Genomic DNA, 18096 nt, shown 5'->3' on the forward strand with positions numbered 1-18096 from the left:
GGTTCAAACAGTCAGGACATGAATCTTAATGTAGCCTGAGGCCTGTTCCAAGAAGCAGCTTCTGGTATGACTAAAGAAAAAACGTCCAACGCAAAAATACAGTTAAATTTATATTTATTCATAAAAATACAATAATTTACATGATCTGAAACCACTAAGCTGTACAACAGTTAAAAAACACCACGTACTAGTGACTGTCATCAAAGTGAGCCGCAAATATTTTTGATATTCTTTCAGTCTCCTTCTTCATGGATGACGGCGACATGTTGGGGCGCTGGCGAGGACCTCTGTGAGGCGGCATGCTCGGCCCCTGGGAAGATCAACACAGAAACATACCTGCAGTGTGAGTGCTGCAGCAAATAATGAGCCTAAGAATAAGATTTTCTAGTGTATTAAAAAAACAAACAAGGCGTACTGCTTAGTCACAGGATCATTTATTGTGTGTGTGGTCACATAAGAGCGACTGCTCAAACAGAGCAAGCCTTTTTCTGGCTCAGCAGGCTCGTCACGCGTCTCTCTGTATTACTTGAAGTACAATAAGTGACTAGTTTGAACCGGCTCTTTAAAAAGGTCCTTCCCTCAAAGACGGGCACACCTCCCACCTCAGACACATATCTGATATCGCCACACCCTCCTTGAAGCTGGATTCATTTACAATGGTGTGATGCAGAAGTGCATTTCCATCAGACCTATTAGACACTGGGAAGTACTCTGGGGAAACGTGTGCATAATATTAGTGCGCTTCCTCAGTTGTACATAACATCAACAATGAATACCTTTTTTCCAATGATACCATAAGGCTGTTTTTAATGAGTATAGAGTCAATTGACACGGCTATTAGCCGCCGGCTCGGCCGTCTCCATGTTGGGTGTCGTGTTGAGGTATGCTCTGAATTCTGTGTTGAGTCCTTTAACTCACGATGTGCCATTTGACAAACCAAATCACCTTTTACCGGACTGGTTTTGTTGTGTTGCAATTTTTGTTCAGCGCAGTGCGCAAATGCCTGAGCCCTGACGGTTGATGATGGATTAATACTCGGGGCAGAAGGGAGTGTTTTATTCTCTAATGAAACAGCCACCGCATACCTGTGGTTACATCAGAGGTTACATTTAGTTGATCCAGTGTCAGTATTCTTGACAGGTCTGTGTTCAGTATGCGTCATGTGTAAAGTGATTTTATTAATAACACATAGTTTTTGCTTGGCCGTTTGGCCCTGATGTCAGGTCAAACATATTTCCTATAGGACTGTACGAAATGTAAGAAAAATCCTGAATACTCAGAAGTAATAACTGAAACAGAGATATTCCGGGACTCAGTGAGAGGGGAGTGAAAAGTAAAAGGTGAGAGGGAGCGAGTGAGTAGAGCTGGTGACAAATACTCACCGGGCCACTGGCCGCCTGGGAGAAAGAAGGAGCTAAACGTATGACTCTCATAGATGCCTCCAGTTGGTGAGAGGGAAGGAAGAAATTAGGGACCTCCACAGGGACCAAGCTGGATGTTGAATGTTAAAAAAACAATTAAATAGTATGATGGCCTCCCAGTTAAGATCAATGAGAAAGACTTTGGTTTTATCAGACCTCTGCAGTGTCTCTCTTTAGTCAGCTGGTGTTTATTCGCCTCAACATCCTGTGTACCAACCGTACTGGCGTTAGCTGCAAACAGACGGTATGTTACATTTTAGGAGTGTGTCTGTGAGTGTGGTCTTTAAAGTTCGTTTAAAAAAAGCCAAAATGCGCACAAATTGTTGAAACATTTTTATCTTGTGGGGAGACGTCTTTCTCTCCAAGCTAATTTGCATCTTCCCACTAACTTCACACGCAAAGTCTGAACAAACAGTTCCAAACTAAGTCACACGAAGAACCAGTGACAGCGGGTGGCTGCATCTGTTCATGACATTACACCTGCATGTCAAAGGTGGAGCAGACTATGAGTGTTACAATCTAAAATGATCCTCTAAAACAAATGATTACAGCAACAACTAATCTGATATCCAGACAGACAACAACAAATATAGATCAAGGATACGGTTGGAGTGGAATGTCCACGGAGCATGAAGCATCATGGGTATCTATGGTGGGTGATGAAGCTCTGTCACTTGACTCCTCGTTGGGGCTGTTGGGCTCTTGTGCTCGTCTTTCATCTAAAGCTTGTGATGTCCTTTCACCATCTCTCTCTGTGTCTGAACCGTCTCCTGCTGATCCATTAAAACTGTCACTTTCTTCACTTTCTTGTCGTCGGGCACATTTGTGTTTACCGCCACAGTCATGAGTTACCATCTGCCTTCTCTCGTCCTCATCTTCGCTCAGAAATGGCTCCTCTGGCGCCTCCAGAGAAACCAGGTCGGGGTCTGACAGGATGCTGGTCCAAGGACTGGTTTTGTCTGTTAAAGAGGTCACCTCATTGAGAGGCCTCGGCTCCACCACAACCTCCTCGTAATCTCCATCTTCATCTTCCTCATCATCATCATCATCATCATCAGCTTCCTCATCCTGTGTGTTACTCGTCCCGTCTTCGTCTGTCCCTTCTTCGTTTTCCTCCTCGGACACAGTAACCTTGTGGTTGCGACTGTCCTTTTCTTCCTCAGGCTCAGAGTCGGTGTGGTCTTCAGACATCTTTGGCGAGTGCAGAGGAGACACATCTTCTTGGATAGAATTTGAAGCTCTGCGTGGACTGGAGATACTCTCAGGGAGAGTCTGAGCGTTGTCGTCTCCAACAGGGGAAGTTGTTGAGCTGCTCTGGGGATCTGAGGGAATCGTTTCGAGGTGGTTTCCTCGTAGACCTGGATGAAGAGGACAGTAAAGATTTGAGCAACACTGTCTTGAGAAGATCAGGCAGATTTATTATCATTTCATACTCGCTCTGTTTTTCAGTTATCATTAAGTGCATTCACGGTCATAGTTTTAAGGAAATACTTTTCCTGTTCTTTGTCAGTAATCTCTAAAAGTCACCACTCGACAGACGTGTTTGTGACGTGTTCATGGCTCAGCAGGTTGTTTAACTCTTTCCGTCCGTTGCGCAGCGACTGGCACCTGTTCAGTTTGGAAAGTGGTTTGCGGATCCGGTCATGTCAGCTTTACAGCATGACTCAACTGGACTTTGACAAAAATCTAATTTTAGAATTTGATGCTTTTCTTTAAGTGTTATCTTTAAGTTTTGGACTGTTTGGTCAGATAAAACAAGCAATTTGAATTTATCCCCGTTGGAAAGTATACAGATCAAATAATAAATTGATTAATCGAGAAAATAACGTGCAGATTAATGATGAAAACAATCATTAGTTGCAGCACTAAAGAACAGTATAACAACTGTAATGGCATGGGTACTTTTAGAGTGACAGAAATGCAGTGTCGACTTTATTCCAGTAGTTGAAATTTCAGCAGCACTGAAGAAGTCAGAAGGTACAGTGCTGCCTCCATTCATGGTTAAAGTGTCTAAGCTTAACAGTAGACTGTGTCCACAATGAACTCTGGGTCAACTGTTCTAGTTTACCCAACCTTGATCGGGTACAGAATGATCTGCCAATGCCCAGATTGCTAAATGGCCTGCCAAGAATGATCTTTAAATGGTAAAATGACAATATATTGGACATTTAAGAAAAAAAGTACCATCATTTGTAACAGTTTTAAATGCTAAAATGATCTCACTGGAGATCTACTGACTACTACTGATGGAAAACATTGCTGGTAACTTCAGACCCGTTAAGTGGACGCCCTTCATCATGTAAAAGAGCTCACCACTAATGATATTGTTGACTTGTCCAACTAAGTGGTTGGACTTGAGAAGAAGCTGACATGTGTCCGTCTCCGTGTCCCTCTGTTCCTCACGCTTGGCGTGACAGTCCTGCTCACTCATGGACGGGAATGTGGGTGTTGAAATCTTACGGCTGAAGTATCTCTGGATGTTGTCCAGCTCACTTAGTTTTTTCCTGTAAAAAACAACGAGGTGTCTAGTCAAAGCTAACAATCACTTCATGAATTGTAATGGGCTGTATATCTGAGGAATGATACCTGAGTGCTGAAAACAGAAATGAGCTGGAGGGATTGATGTCAGCAGCACCGCTGCTACAGACAGAATGAGCTGCTGTTTGCTCCTGCAGACTCTGATGGTAATGACGTACGTTGTCCATGTGCTCAAAGTGCCGGTCACTCTCACTTGACCTGAACAGAAGTACAGACGATGAGTAAATACATCAAACGATTTTCCCAATTGTTTTGTTGACCTCCACCTCTCCCTCCTCCACCCTCCCGTGGGTTTTCTCCTGGAATGCAGGGTTCTCCCAAATAAAACAAAACAAAATCATATAAAAAAATCAAATCAATGTTCTATGTTTCTACCTCTCTAATTAAATATCGTATTAATACAAGTGTATGACATGATGGTGACTATAAAGAAGTAGTACTGCAATCTGTTTAACTTTAAGTGATTTTAACAAAACTGAAGCTGATCAATAAAATGATCATAAAATAAGTTCTAAATGGTATTTGAGGTTAAAGACAGGAGCTGCTTCTGTAACAAAGATGATATTCTACAGTAAAAACATGTGACCTTCATCACTGACGGGTTTATGGATATTTCTAATATTAGCATTATTTACCGGTATTATAATTGAATTACTAACACAGTTGTAAACTACTTCAACATGTTTTCTTTGTGATTGTAAATCACTGGTTCATGTGTTGAACACATGAAGCTGGACAGAGTCTACGTATCAACACTTTTAAGATGCAAAGTGTCTGATAATAGTATGAGTATCAACACTAGTACTATCGGTACTCTTATCGGTTCTTTTTGATTATTTTGTGAGAAAAAAAAAGATAATTAAAAAATAATCAACATTGCTTTATTATTCATATATAAACAAATAGTGTTTAAACAGCAACAGCATTTTGTTTTTAAATAACTCACTATTGTTGACTCTACTACTCTAACAGTTCTAAGACACTCATTCACCCTCTCATGCACGTGTGTCAAACTCAAGGCGAATCCGGCCCGCCGCGTCATTTTATGTGGCCCGCAAATCCACTCGCTCGTTTAAATTGTACTAAGGCTTGAAGTCAGGTTTAATTAAGGGCGTGGCCACTTTGAGTGACAGGTGGGGGCCGTCTCAGGTCGCTAGCTGTTAGCTGTCTCCTCTGCTGCGTCACCTGAGCCCGCCTCAGCTACACACCTCTTTGGCCATTTTGGGATTAGCCGGAAGTTAGTCAGTGTCGTCACTAACAAGGTGGCGTCACTAACAAGGTGGCGTCAGCCGGAGCCGCCCACTCCGAGCTTCACAATGGCTCTTCAGGAAACAGAGACCACGTCCATATTCCATACAGTCTTTGGTAATTGTTCTACAAACCTTTCAGAGAACAGCCCGTCCGTGTGGTCAGGTGACGAGATCTTCTGCTCGGGGTATCGGCTGATGTGAGAGGGGAAGCTGCTGTATGTGGCTGTGGTATGGTAGCTGAGAGGGAGTGCCTGGAATAAAGCTTGCTAACAAAAAGATTTAAAAAAAAAAATCACCATCATGATTACAATTAGACATTAACAAGTTGTTTTTTTTTTTTACTGTATGTATGAATACTTTCTCTCACCGGTGAATTTTTGGAAGCTTCTTCATTCACAGTTTTTCTCTGTTCCCTGAGATCTTGGACCCCCTTTTGTGGAGTGATGGACACTTTCAGCTGGCCGTGACACTGACCACTGAAGTCTGTGATGTTGTACCAACCACACACTGACTGGAACCCACAGACTAAGGGGGACAGGTCCACAGAGGCAAATCCAATAACCCTCTCTGTTTCTATGGAAGAAAAAACAACCCGAGAGTGAATTGATACATCAGGCAGATCAATGTAATATACATCATGAAGGGAAACTGCTTCCTGTACCTCCTTTGTGCCAGACTTTGAACACGAGAGACTGTTGTGGATCGACAAGTAGCTGCTTTGAAAGCCTGTAAATTTGATACAAATCATCAGCCTGATATGTGATCGTTCCGATCATGGATCTCCTCAAAGATTTTAGTTAATGTCTGTTATACAACTCGACCTGCACTCATGTTGATGGTCCCACGCAGGGCAGTCAGTGTTGGCTATGACAGCTGTGGACACTGGTTCAGCAGAGTCTGCAGTGACGTACGAAACACAGCAGCATGGTGACCCTTCACTGCGCTCTGCTAAGGGACAGCCTGCCAGAGAAACATAACACACATTATTATCAATTATAACATATGTAAAAAAAAAAAAAAAAGAAGACGTCAGGTCACAAGCTCACCCTTCAGATTCAGGTGCATGGCGCGGTCCACTGCAACAGTCACAGGGAACGAGTCATCCGTGCTCATTTCTGTGTGCTGCACCGATGTGATGTCTGGAGTTGTTCTGGAGGATTTATTCTTGTGTCTGCTTTGTGATGTTCTGGGTGTAGTGGGCGAGGGGGCTCGATCTGCTGCTTCCACCTTTTCTGATAAGAGCTCCTCCTGGCTGTCTGAGTCCACTTGGGGGTCAACTCCAGCAGGGACTGTCCCCACTTCCACAGGGACAGAACCTGCCGTCAGTGTGATGTGCACCCTGAGAGCAGCCCCTTGTAGATCTGCTGCTGAGCGTCTGAACAGTGGATACACTCCTGTAAAGAAATACAGCCATAATGTTACTACAGCAATGACAAACAGTTCAATTATAACACAAGTAGTAAGTTCTTACCACTGAGAGTAAGCTTCTGCGTGGCTGTCTTTGCCAGAGAGGACAGGTCGACAAACGCTGAACCCACCAGTCGGTCTGTGTCTCGGGGCCTTTGGGTTTTGTCTTTTGTGAAGGCAACCCACACCTGAACCTCCAGCTTTTCCTCTCGAAGATACCACATCAAGGGCTGAGTGCTCCTCAGCTCCACAGTTCTCCTTTCCTGGAAAGCCACCGTGGCCTGGCCTGCCTCCTCAACAGAGGGGTGTTTCATCTGGGAGCAGAAGGCCTCCTGGTCGTAGAACTTGTACCTGAAGTAGCAGTAGGTGGAGCGCTCCAGCTCACTGAGGCCCGGCAGAAGCAAGCAGTGGACAGGTATCCACGCTCTGGGCATCGAGAAAGTCAAAGACATTTTTCTCACGCCGTCTTCCCAAGCTTCTTCATCAACTTGTGTTTCATTATGTTCCATTTCCCAGCTCAAACCCTGAGCAGCTTTAATGACTCTTTCTCTGTCTGAGTGGTGGGCGAAGTTGGCGGAGATCTCGAGGCCCCCGGCCAAGATGTGCTGGTGCAGAGAAGAGCTTGTTTCCTGAGGTATGTACACTCCAAACCAGCCAGAAATACCTTTATATGTGGAAAAAGAAACAAAAATGACTGTGTTTCTGTCAGAAAAACTATTGGACCCAGCATTCACCGAGAGCGCAGCATACCTGTTCTTTTATGGATGAGATCAGCGAGAGGTATTTTCACTGTGCCCAACACCACATCCTTAGGTTTATAAGTGTGCACCGCTGCAACAAACATCACAAAACAAATTAGTAACTTACAGATATTATTGACGAACATTTACAAAATCACTGCTTCAAATCACTTACAATCTATAGAATGTGGTAAATAAAACCAAAATGAGCTTTATACACCTTTGCGACTGTCTCTGTTCCAGACAGTGAAGACAGCAGAGGCTTCCTCCAGCTGCTCAGCCAAGCTGCAGGTTTCTCCGCTGCTCCTCACAGACAGCAGATCACAGGTCAGCTCCATGTGGTGGTCGAACTCCGGGCAGAAGGTCCTGGCGGCTACGCGGGTGCACCTCCTTTCACTCTCAGGCAGGAAGGAGAGCTCGACTGTGATGTAAGAGTTCACTCCCACACCGGCAAAGTAGCTGAATCGTTCATCTTGTTCTGATAAAACCCTGAAACAAAAAGGCAGAAGCACAACACCAGATTGAAGGCAGTGAGGCCGTATCTGTTCAATTTCTATAAGACATTTGCAAATACTTTCTGTGATGCCGTGAGGATTTGAAATCTCTGCTGCTGAAACATTTGCTCTCAGACCAACGTTTTATATTTGATAGCATTGCTAAGGGGAATTTCCATTCCATAAAAACAACTAAAGCTCCCAATAGGACGGTGGTAGGGATGTACCTTGCTGCGGCCTGCAGACCTGATGCTCTGTGCACTTGAACCACGAGTGTCACAACACGAGAGGCTGCTCCTTTACCAGTCTGACGTTCAGGTCTTACTGGTCGGTGCTTGTACCGAACGCACACATCTAGTAAGCCTGAGAAACACAACAGATCAGCCACAACTTATAGAATACTAGACGTGTCAATGCATTCTATCATGGCCATCACTCTGAGTGTCTGTGTACCTGAGGGCTGAGGCTGATGTCCTGTGGGACTGTCTGTCCTGGGAATCAGGGGCAGGGAGAACAGCTGAGCCTCATTAGGATGCCGTCTCTGCATGGTGACCATGGCACACAGCTTGGACAATGGAAGCATTCCTTTGGCCACAAGCTGATCTCGAACGTTTGGATAATAATATCTACAGACACACACAATCCTTTATATGAAAGCAGTAAGTATGACGTCATATTAAGATATGAAATTCCAATAACAACCACAAACCTGCACCAGACTTCAAACTGGACACCCCCTCCACTGCTTAGGCCTTGACTAGAAAGAGAGCTGAGCAGCAGCCTCTGAACAGGAACTCCTTCAGGAGCCAGAAGCACATGAGTCTCAGTGTGTCCAAACACGGGGTCAGGGACACAGAGAGTTGTGGTGGTACGAAACGGCTTCAGGTTCACGCCTGTTGGAGACGAGATACAGGTCAGACTGACGCAGAGGGAGGAAAAACGTCTTGGGAAATTCTTTATGGTGAAGGTTTTATACAATCAAATGTCCTTACTAGTCTCTATGAGGCTTTGGTCCAATTTTGCAGCAGGGTCCCCCTCCTGACAGGGGAAACTGTACTGGACGTAGCAGTCAGCCTCACCCCAAACTGTGGACTGCAGAGGTGTCAGCCCATCAACCTTCTCCACTCTAATCACAAACAGATGCTCTCTCATAGTTTCCTCTTGCGCTGCTATCACCTGAGGGGGAAACACAATAGAAACAAAGACGGCATGCACTTAGTTGACAGATGTGACATTTCTGAGCTGACGAAGCTGCACAGACATATACAGTTTACAGTAATGTAAGAATTCAATGAGTCTGAGCCTTTTCAGACGATACTAGTATGAGATTTCAGTGCTTAACATTTTCATGACTTCAGTATGATCCCAAATAATCCACATGAATCAAACATAAACAGGCTAACATCACACATACTCAATTATTTTTAAATATCTAAATATAAGCAGTGTTTACTGACTAACTTGTTTGTAATATGTATACTAGTGCAGTTTTTGTTGTTGATAGAATAATATAATAGTAAATTGCATGTGACGTGACTTGGGGGTGTGTTCACAGTCTATTAAAAGAACTCTCATCCGTTGACTACCATTTCAATGTTAATATGATCCTGAGCATAATTTTGCCCTTTCACGTGGCAATGCTTTCCATGTTGGGGAGCTGTGATAGATAGACTGGTAGTTTGTTCACATAAAAATCACAACAACACGACACTCTCCAGGACATTTGAATCCTAAACTTTTTATGAACCTTTGGACGTTAATGCTGATCTGCAATTATCTGTTTGACAATACACAAAATGCTTTGAGCATTCTCTCACAGAAATGAGCACAGACCTTTTTTTGTGAATGAGGCTGGTGATCAAGCAGATGAACTGGTCTCATGACATGAGACAAGCGGTCGTAATCTTCATCCCTTGCGCGCTGGAGGGCAACTATTTGCTCTGATCGGCCCATAGCCAAAACAACCCTGAGGTGTCCTTTACAACTACCTGAGAACACATCAATGACTGGCATGTAGCAGTCCACCCCTAAAACAGGGTACTGTGCCTGGAGAAGAAGGTGGGTGATCTTTGGATCCCTGGAGGGAAGAAAAACAGAGAGGAGGGTTACTCGTCTCACGCACAGCCTCACTGTGGCAGGCATGTTGGAGTCCACATTTAAAATGTGTGTGTAGTGTAATTTGTGGTGGAACATTCCTGGAGTTTCATTCTGAGAATTCAAGAAATTGAATGCATTGAGGATAAAAGACAATATATGCTCTTTGGAGGAGGACCATAGCGCCTCCCGGAGGGCAGGTTAAATAAAAGAGTGAAAGATCCCCAATTATCAAAAAGTTGCAAATAGGTTTTCTGTTGATTACTACTCATTTACTGTAAAAGTTGCCAACAACACTGGAAATATTGAGTGACCTTTCAGTGTCAATTCAAACCTAATCACAAAGTTCAAACAACTTGCCTGAATGACATGTAGAACTGGTGGAGCGGTACTTTAACGATGCCGAGGAGTCGATCCTGCCCTGAACTTCTCGTCTTCTGCCACACCTCGATTACCATCACATTATTATTCATCCGCTCCAGCAGCTTAGTTGTTAAGGCCACAGGCGTCACCTGAGACAAGGGACGAAGACCAAAATAAATCATATGGGTCACAGGGATTCTGCATTTACAAGGTAGGAGAATTCTGCTTCCTTTGAAGCCTAATAAAAGAATGTAAAGATGGTTACAAGCTTCGATCTCCTGGGCTAACCTGAACAAAGTTGAAACAGGGATTTGCCTGACCCCAGCTGATGACAGATCTCGCCGTCTCATCACACCAGAGTTTACAATTCAAGTACACGTTCGGAGCCTGCATGGGCCCACAGTTGAAGTTCTTTCCATCTGGCACCATGAGTAACGTATGCAGCAGCACCTCAGAGTCCTCCTCCACCTGCTGCCGTGATATACGAGGAGATGTGTGGCGTCCGGGGTGGGGAGAGGGTTCTTTCGAGGGTTTCTGAGGAGTCCAAACATTCAGCCTGGGATCTTCAAAGGAGTGAGCTGGTAACTTCTCCCGGTCAACGTCAACATGTTGAGACCTGGAGCTGGTCCCTCTCTGCGGACCGGGTGCAGTTTGTGAAGGTGATGCGTCTCTCTGAGCCTCCTTGCTTCTACTTTTTTCAGAAGAGAAATCTTTGTTGGCTCTAACAAGTTCTAGTGAAACCTGAGAAGAACAATAGTATTACTTCTATGAAAGTCACTTGGAAAACAAATATCAGGCTTGTAAACATAAACTCAAGTAGATTACCTTGAGAGGTCCAATCTCCTGTGTTTCCCTGTTTCCTTGCACACTCTGCACAGGTAAGAAGAGAGACTGACTCAGCTGCTTGCTCTGCAGCAGACAGCGCAGCGGGTGAACTGCCTCGCCGATGGGAACCGGCTAAAAACAAGAGGAGCCAAGGTGATCACCAGCACTTTATTCTTTAAGGTATTTTATTTGTTTTACACGGAAGCTCTAGTTTATAAGCGAGTCACATTTAGAAGCTGTGCTATATGTGCTATATAACATTATAATTTATTATTCCAAGAAAAACTCACATAAGCACAACACATTTAGGGACTTACTTTCTTTTGGTCGCTCTTTCGTGAGTAAACCTTGAAGATCAGATCAGTTTCCCACCATTTGTTCAGTGTTGCTGTACTGAAGTGGACAGGAAACACAGAGTGCTGATGGAACTTTACCGCTAAAACACAAAGAAGAGTGAGTCAGAGTCAGTCCCAAACCCGTACCAGTGTTTCTCACTCAGATAGGTTTCAATAAGGCAGATTATAAAAGTTCATACTTCCTGCTGCGACTTTACTGGCAACAGCTCTGGTCACCTCTCCATCTCCACTGTTTCTACGATCATGTCGACCGGAAGTGGAGGCCATTGGGAACACGTACTCAATAAAATATGTGCTAATGAAAAAGAGAGGAGATATCACAGCTTTTTTTTTTTACTAATAACTGAAATGTTATTTCAAAATAAGATGAAAATATTGTTAAATGTTTTCACCCACCACTTCTTGCTGATTAACGGTCGAGGAGGTTTCCCTTTGCTTGAGGTCTTTCTAGGTGTGGTGGTTGTACTGCCGGTAGGTACGGTCAGGGAGTCGATAGTCACTCTCGCCAGTCTGATCAAACTCAGCAAAGTTACCTGCTCGGCACTAACGCCAGGAGGAATACCACCAGCATCTGCAGACCGCTGAGGCTCTGGGTTTGAACTGGACACAGTCAAAATAAGACAGATAAGTGTACAAAAGGTGGTATGTTTACATCTAGTCTATTCTTATACTGTATGTTTTTTTCTGTGCTATACATCTGATCTATATCCTGGTACCTTGTGTGAAACTGGTTTAGTATTGAGGAAGAATGCAGCAGTTCGTCCACTAAAAGTGCTTATTTTTGCCACTGACAGGATAAGATTGTTATTATAAGTGTCTTACAACATTAAGACGATCTTCTTGGCTTTTTCTTTCCGTTACTTTGTCATGTAACCAGACGACAACGGTGAAAATGTGAGTGAGAGTTGGAGAGAGGAGTGCTACGGGACACTGGTGCTGTCAGAGTTTGTTGTGTTGGAGTACAGAAAGCTAAGCTTTGTATTATTTAAAATAATTTCTTTGGTGGTTGCGAGGCAAGATTTAAAACGAGGTAAAGAAAAACGTTGTATTTCTCTGTATGGTCTGTACACGTTTAACAACAATCCCAGCCTGTCAGTTGCAAAATAAAGCACTTTTAGTGGACGTAAATTGACGGTGAGTGATTACGTTGCAACCAGTTTAGCAGCTGCCGTCTGCAACAATCTCCCTCAATACTGGTCCAATTTCAAAACTCTTGTCCCCATTAGTCACTTAGACACAAAAAACAGAAAAAATAGGGTTGCCCTTAAACAGCATGTAAAGGCCCTTACCCTCCAGTAATCCTGTGTGCAGACTGCGTCAGCTGGGTTTTACTCGAGGACACTGTTCCTCGGCCCTCCGCCTCAGTGTCCTTTGGTCTGATATCTGACATCTAACAGACAACAGAACAATAAAAAGATTAAGAATACTGACAGTGCTATTACACATAAAACGAGCTTTTCCCCTGACAATCATCAGGAAATAGTCTACTTACTGGAGTTTTGTAGAACAAATTTTCCAGTAAGCTCTGATCATATTGTGGATCGCTGAGCTCACTGTCCCCACACACACTGCTATGGTCAGACAGAGATCCAGGGAAGGAGTCATCTCCATCCCAGAGAGGCAGAGGAGATGTGTTTAAGCTAAACAAGATATAGAAAAAGAAGGAAAAAGTACAGATGTTGGAAAGAAAAAACTGCTTACCGTACATTACATTACATCTCTGGAAGCAGATGTGCACTTAAGTACCTGCCGAGGAGCAGGTCCACAGCTCTGTTGTCCATGTCAACAGGACAGTCTAAGCTGCAGTCTGAGATTACAGCAACATCATCAGAGTGCTTGAGAGTTGAATCAGCATGAAGAATATTCTGAAGAAACACCCCAGCGGGAGAAGGGAAGGGCCTGCAGACAAAGGAATTATTATAGAATGTGCATTGTAAGATGATGGAAAACGTTGTTGTTGTTGTTGTTTCTTTTACAAACTTGGAAGGTGGCAGGATGTTATCCTTTGGGAGAGGTAGTGGGGTGTCTTTCAGAGCCGGGGCAGAATCCATGTCATATTTCAAAGCTGATACCACCATAGCATTTCTGAGCTTGTTCCCACGCTCTAGAATAACTGAGATGAGAGAAAACGTTGGGTATTTGTGAGGAGACAGTCAATTTTGTGTGTTTATTGTTACTGTATGTACATCTGATGAGTAGTCAGGCTGCAACCAACCTGACAGGATATCAGTAGTTGCTTGGCCACAAGGCTCCTGACTTGAAGGATTCACAGCAGTTTGACTGTTCTGAGATCTGTTTGTTGTCGGCATCTGGTTCTCCAGTGACTCTTCTTTGTCTTTCTGGGCATTTTGGAAATATAAGTGGTCTTTCCCTCTGAAAATATTAAAGCGAGATATACAGTAAGATTATTATGCTCAGATTTAAACTTACTACCAGTAGGCTCTTAATAGAACGCACAGGCAGTTGAGTATGAATGGTATCATCACAACAGCAACAACTTCAAACCTTGGAGTGTTCCCACTGCTGCTCACAGCTGATTCTTTCCCACTGCCAGCTGAGAGCGATCTGGGCCGTGAGGGCACAGGCAGTGTGGTGATTCGCGGTTTTCCGATGCTGATATCTGTGACGGGACCTGAGCTGCTGCTGTCATAGGCTTCTGTGAGAGGCTCCAAATTAATGGAAACCTGAGGAGGTGAAAACAAAAAAGCTAAGATGTGGTTTTAACACTCCAGGTGCAAAATTATAACACCTTGAACCTCACAAAGGGGTGCTCAATAAAATCAATCGTTTGTTTGTCATTGGATACAAGTATGTTAACAGGCTTAAGAGGTTTTAAAAAGCATTATGCATCCAATGTTTTAGGTTCCCCTGCCTTTCAAAGTTACTTGTGATGCTCTTTTGGTCACAGTCACAAAAAAAGTCACAGCCACAGAACAGCAACCCTGCAGCTGGTCGAGATTAATTGTCTTGCCTAACGCACGTCTCCCTATCCACTACTCTTATAGTATATCAAACATGCACAAATGCGGTTGGCAGGTCAATGTGAATTCAGGTTTCCACTCACCTGTAACTCTCCCAGCTTCTCAGATGTCGGAGATACAAGGGTGTAAAATCCACTGATGGGGTGTGACAGAGAGAGACGAGAGATGCCCGCAACCTCAGCCCGTGCGATCGGCAAATGATCCGGTTTGGTCAGAACTTCCAGCACCAGCGAGCTCATATCTGTTCATCAAAGACAGGTTAGTGGCTGATTTTAAACATTTGAAATGTAAACATATCAAAGCCTTCTTAGTTACCCGTCAGATATGAGGTGAACTGCTTTGGCCCACAGCGGATAGGGAAGCGGGATGTGGTCTTGATGGTCTTCTGTGACGGATGTGATCCATCTCTCGGAAAGAAGTGCGTCCCGTTTGAAGACTCTCCCCACCAGCGCAGCCTGACGAATGTTGCAGATGGAGGCTTGTGAGCGGTCCATAAAACCCGGCTTATTGTCACACGCAGGAAGCATCGTAGCTGGCCCTCGACAAGAGGAGGAAGGCTGGTGGCGGGGGACACATCGCTGGGGACTGCAAAGAGTTATTTTTATTATAATTAAGTCAAGATACAAACACTGTAAATACTAACATCAGAGATAACCATAAAATAGGACAAGTAAGAGTGGCATTTGCTGCAGGTCTTAGCCCGATGTTGGCTTTTCTGTTTTAAGGTATATGTCAGAGAAAACACAGTTCAATGGCTTTAGGATCAACTTGACACTTGTACATGTGATTTTGCAAACGTGCAGACACTGCTTACAATAAATATACATGATTAATCCCTCTGGGCTACTGTACCTACCCCTGAAGCAATATTTGACTTTAAAATCAGTTATCATAACAGGTATGATACCACTGACAATAATGCATGAACTTAGCAGTGTTTGACACTCTCTGAAAGCGTCCTGACACTTTTCCACATCATTTTACCTCAGTGTTGGAAATGCCCTAAAATGCTTATATTTAAGCTCTAAACACACGAAGTATAGAATTGTTCAAATAATTAATTCAATCTAGAGTTAACCAGCAAAGTCTCATATCTAGCCACAGGGCAACTGTACTTATCAACAACAAATACTGAGACGTTTTAAACGACACAGCAGGAAATACCAATATCGGATTAAAAGACACATTTATACTAAGCAACAGACAAACGTTATAGTTCAGGCATGTCCAAAGTCCGGCCCGCGGGCCAATCACGGCCCGAGGTCAGATTTTATATGGCCCGCACCTTCTGTCTTAAAATGCATTATTTATGGCCCGCCAGCACAGTCAAAACGGAATGAATAAATCATACAAATTCAACATGCAATTCCTCTTTTTACCTCATGGTGGCAGCACCACTCTGTAACTGTCTGGCTGTTTGAAATTGGCTCTGACCTTTGACCTGTCATGTTACGGCAAGTAAAAAAAGGAAAGTCGATAATGAGGGCCGCCGCTTGCAATATTTTTTTCACCGAAAACCGAAACAACTGTGTCTGCCTAATTAGTCATGAGACTGTTGCCTTGTTTAAGGAATATAATGTAAAGAGACACTACGAGACCAAACATGCTAATGCTACAACAAGCTATCAGAGCGACCGAGCTAGAAAAGTGAAGCAACTCCAAGATAACTTGGCCTCACAGCAGCGGTCCTTTTCACATGAAAACATCATCAAAGTCAGCTACCAAGTGGCCATGGTAATTGCTAAACATGACAAACCTTTTACGGAAGGTGAGTTTATCAAAGACTGTGTTATGAAAATAGCAGAAAACATAATTGCCCCGAGAAGACCGAGTTTGCTAATGTTTGCCTGGCTCGTAACACTGAAGAGCTATCATCAGATACTAAGAGACAACTTGATTTTTTTCGTTAGCCTGTTTCATGTGTGTTGAACTTAAATGTGAGACAACTTTTCATTACCCTCACTAAGTCATATTTAAGATTGTCTTGAGGTGAGAATATTGATCGGTTTCTATGTAATTAGCTTTTAGATGGCTTGTTCTTTGTGTTATCTGACTTTCAAGATGTGAAAGAAAGGCAGAATAGTTGTTGAGATGTGTTCATACATGAATGCTTACATTTGGTTACATTGCTATTTGCTGTCATTGAAAATAAAATGATTAAATAACAATGTATGTATAGGCTACTTGTATTGTTTAAAATAATGTCAGCAGGGACTGTTGACCCTTGGGCATTTTCACATTATCAAATCTGGCCCTCTTTGAACAAAGTTTGGACACCCCTGTGGTAAAGTAACAATGTCAGGAAGTAAAGTGACATTTTTTTATCAACCTGACAAAATTACGTTATTGTGGGAAGAAAAGGCAACAATGTAACTTCTTTACATTCTAATAGAATGTAAAGAAGTTACATTGTATCAGAATGTAACTTCTTTACATTCTAATAGAATGTAAATAAGTTACATTGTATCAGAATGTAACTTCTTTACATTCTAATAGAATGTAAATAAGTTACATTGTATCAGAATGTAACTTCTTTACATTCTAACATAATGTAAAGAAGCTACAGTGTATAGAATGATTCTATTGAAGTTATTCCTTTTTTAAATGTTTTAGACGAGTCACTAATCACTTTAAAATAGTGATTATAGCTGATTTAACTTAGACATGAGATTGATCTTCTCATGTCACTCTCTTTATACAATGATATAAATTCATCCCCGTTTTATCTACAAGGCTACTTGTATTGTTTAAAATAATGTCAGCAGGGACTGTTGGCCCTTGGGCATTTTCACATTATCAAATCTGGCCCTCTTTGAAAGAAGTTTGGACACCCCTGTTATAGTTAAACAGTTGATGTTAACGACAATATTTTCCTCTAAAGAGGGAACATAATGTAATACTTCGCTTTCAGTATCCTTTGGCATACCTACAAACTGCGTAACAAGTTAATAAATAAATGCTTAACGTTCCTAACGTTAACAACATTGACAACACATGCAGAAACAACACAAACCAAAAGAGAAAGTGAGCTCAACTTAACATAACATAACATTAGCTAGTATGCTAACATCCGAGGCTACTAACGTGAGACTGACAGCTGACGCTAACAGCTACTAACCTAGCTATACTGCTAGCAGGTAGCTAAGCTAACAACAGTTTACCTTTTATCTTTTTGCTGCTTCCAGCTTTGACGGACCTCTGTCTTCTGCTCTTCATCCCGCTGCTCAGTAAATAAAGATGGTGGATGACAGCCTGGCCAAAGCACTTGGTGAACCGTTAGCAGGCATGATTTGTATCACACAAGGTTACTAATAATCCGTTTAACAGAGCTGCTTGTTTGAACTGCCCACATCACACAAACACACCAACACGCACACGTGCGGCAGCGCGCAAAACTGTTTCTGAGCAACAAAGTCCGAATGTGCCGAGCCTCCGCTGCCGCTTCATTTCAGAGTTGCATTCTGGGAAATGTAGTTTATGATGTGGTTAAAAAAGTAACGTTTCTGCAGAAAGTTTCTACATATTTTCGTGGGATAAAAGTCTTGTATTTAGGCATATTTGGTTCAGATCTAATTTATGAAATTTGCCTGTATAGTATTGCACCTATTCACTCAAATAATTTATAGA

At 42.9% G+C, this 18096-nt stretch overlaps 1 protein-coding gene across 1 annotated transcript; it reads right to left on the reverse strand.

The window, feature by feature from the left end:
* Positions 1 to 97: 97 nt before the first annotated feature.
* On the reverse strand, positions 98 to 17869 carry c2cd3 (C2 domain containing 3 centriole elongation regulator). Its single transcript, XM_076100094.1, has 33 exons — positions 17631 to 17869; positions 14785 to 15054; positions 14553 to 14710; positions 13994 to 14172; positions 13704 to 13861; positions 13469 to 13601; positions 13235 to 13387; positions 12981 to 13128; positions 12778 to 12878; positions 11885 to 12088; positions 11668 to 11783; positions 11450 to 11568; positions 11133 to 11264; positions 10596 to 11048; positions 10305 to 10456; positions 9684 to 9927; positions 8843 to 9026; positions 8560 to 8743; positions 8304 to 8476; positions 8078 to 8213; positions 7577 to 7845; positions 7367 to 7447; positions 6681 to 7280; positions 6256 to 6603; positions 6031 to 6169; positions 5871 to 5935; positions 5577 to 5782; positions 5342 to 5475; positions 4008 to 4157; positions 3735 to 3925; positions 2026 to 2779; positions 1383 to 1491; positions 98 to 310 (listed from the first exon to the last, which is right to left on the reverse strand). The coding sequence occupies exons 1-33, from the start codon at positions 17683 to 17685 to the stop codon at positions 188 to 190; spliced, it is 6621 nt and encodes a 2206-aa protein (XP_075956209.1). The 5' UTR covers positions 17686 to 17869; the 3' UTR covers positions 98 to 187.
* Positions 17870 to 18096: the final 227 nt, after the last annotated feature.

This window comes from Anarhichas minor, unplaced genomic scaffold (genome assembly GCF_050575085.1).
Source record: "Anarhichas minor isolate MPS153535 unplaced genomic scaffold, ASM5057508v1 ptg000026l, whole genome shotgun sequence".
In the NCBI taxonomy this organism is placed as follows: Eukaryota; Metazoa; Chordata; class Actinopteri; order Perciformes; family Anarhichadidae; genus Anarhichas; species Anarhichas minor.

What these genes read in the sequence shown, in the direction of transcription:
- c2cd3 (XM_076100094.1), bottom strand. Translation starts at nt 17,685, where the DNA reads ATGAAGAGCAGAAGACAGAGGTCCGTCAAAGCTGGAAGCAGCAAAAAG. An exon ending in CAGTAAAGTCGCAGCAGGAA is followed by an intron (nt 11,569 to 11,667) that starts GTATGAACTTTT and finishes TTTGTGTTTTAG; the next exon opens with CGGTAAAGTTCCATCAGCAC. An exon ending in CCCAGGCGGCCAGTGGCCCG is followed by an intron (nt 311 to 1,382) that starts GTGAGTATTTGT and finishes TGATCTTCCCAG; the next exon opens with GGGCCGAGCATGCCGCCTCA.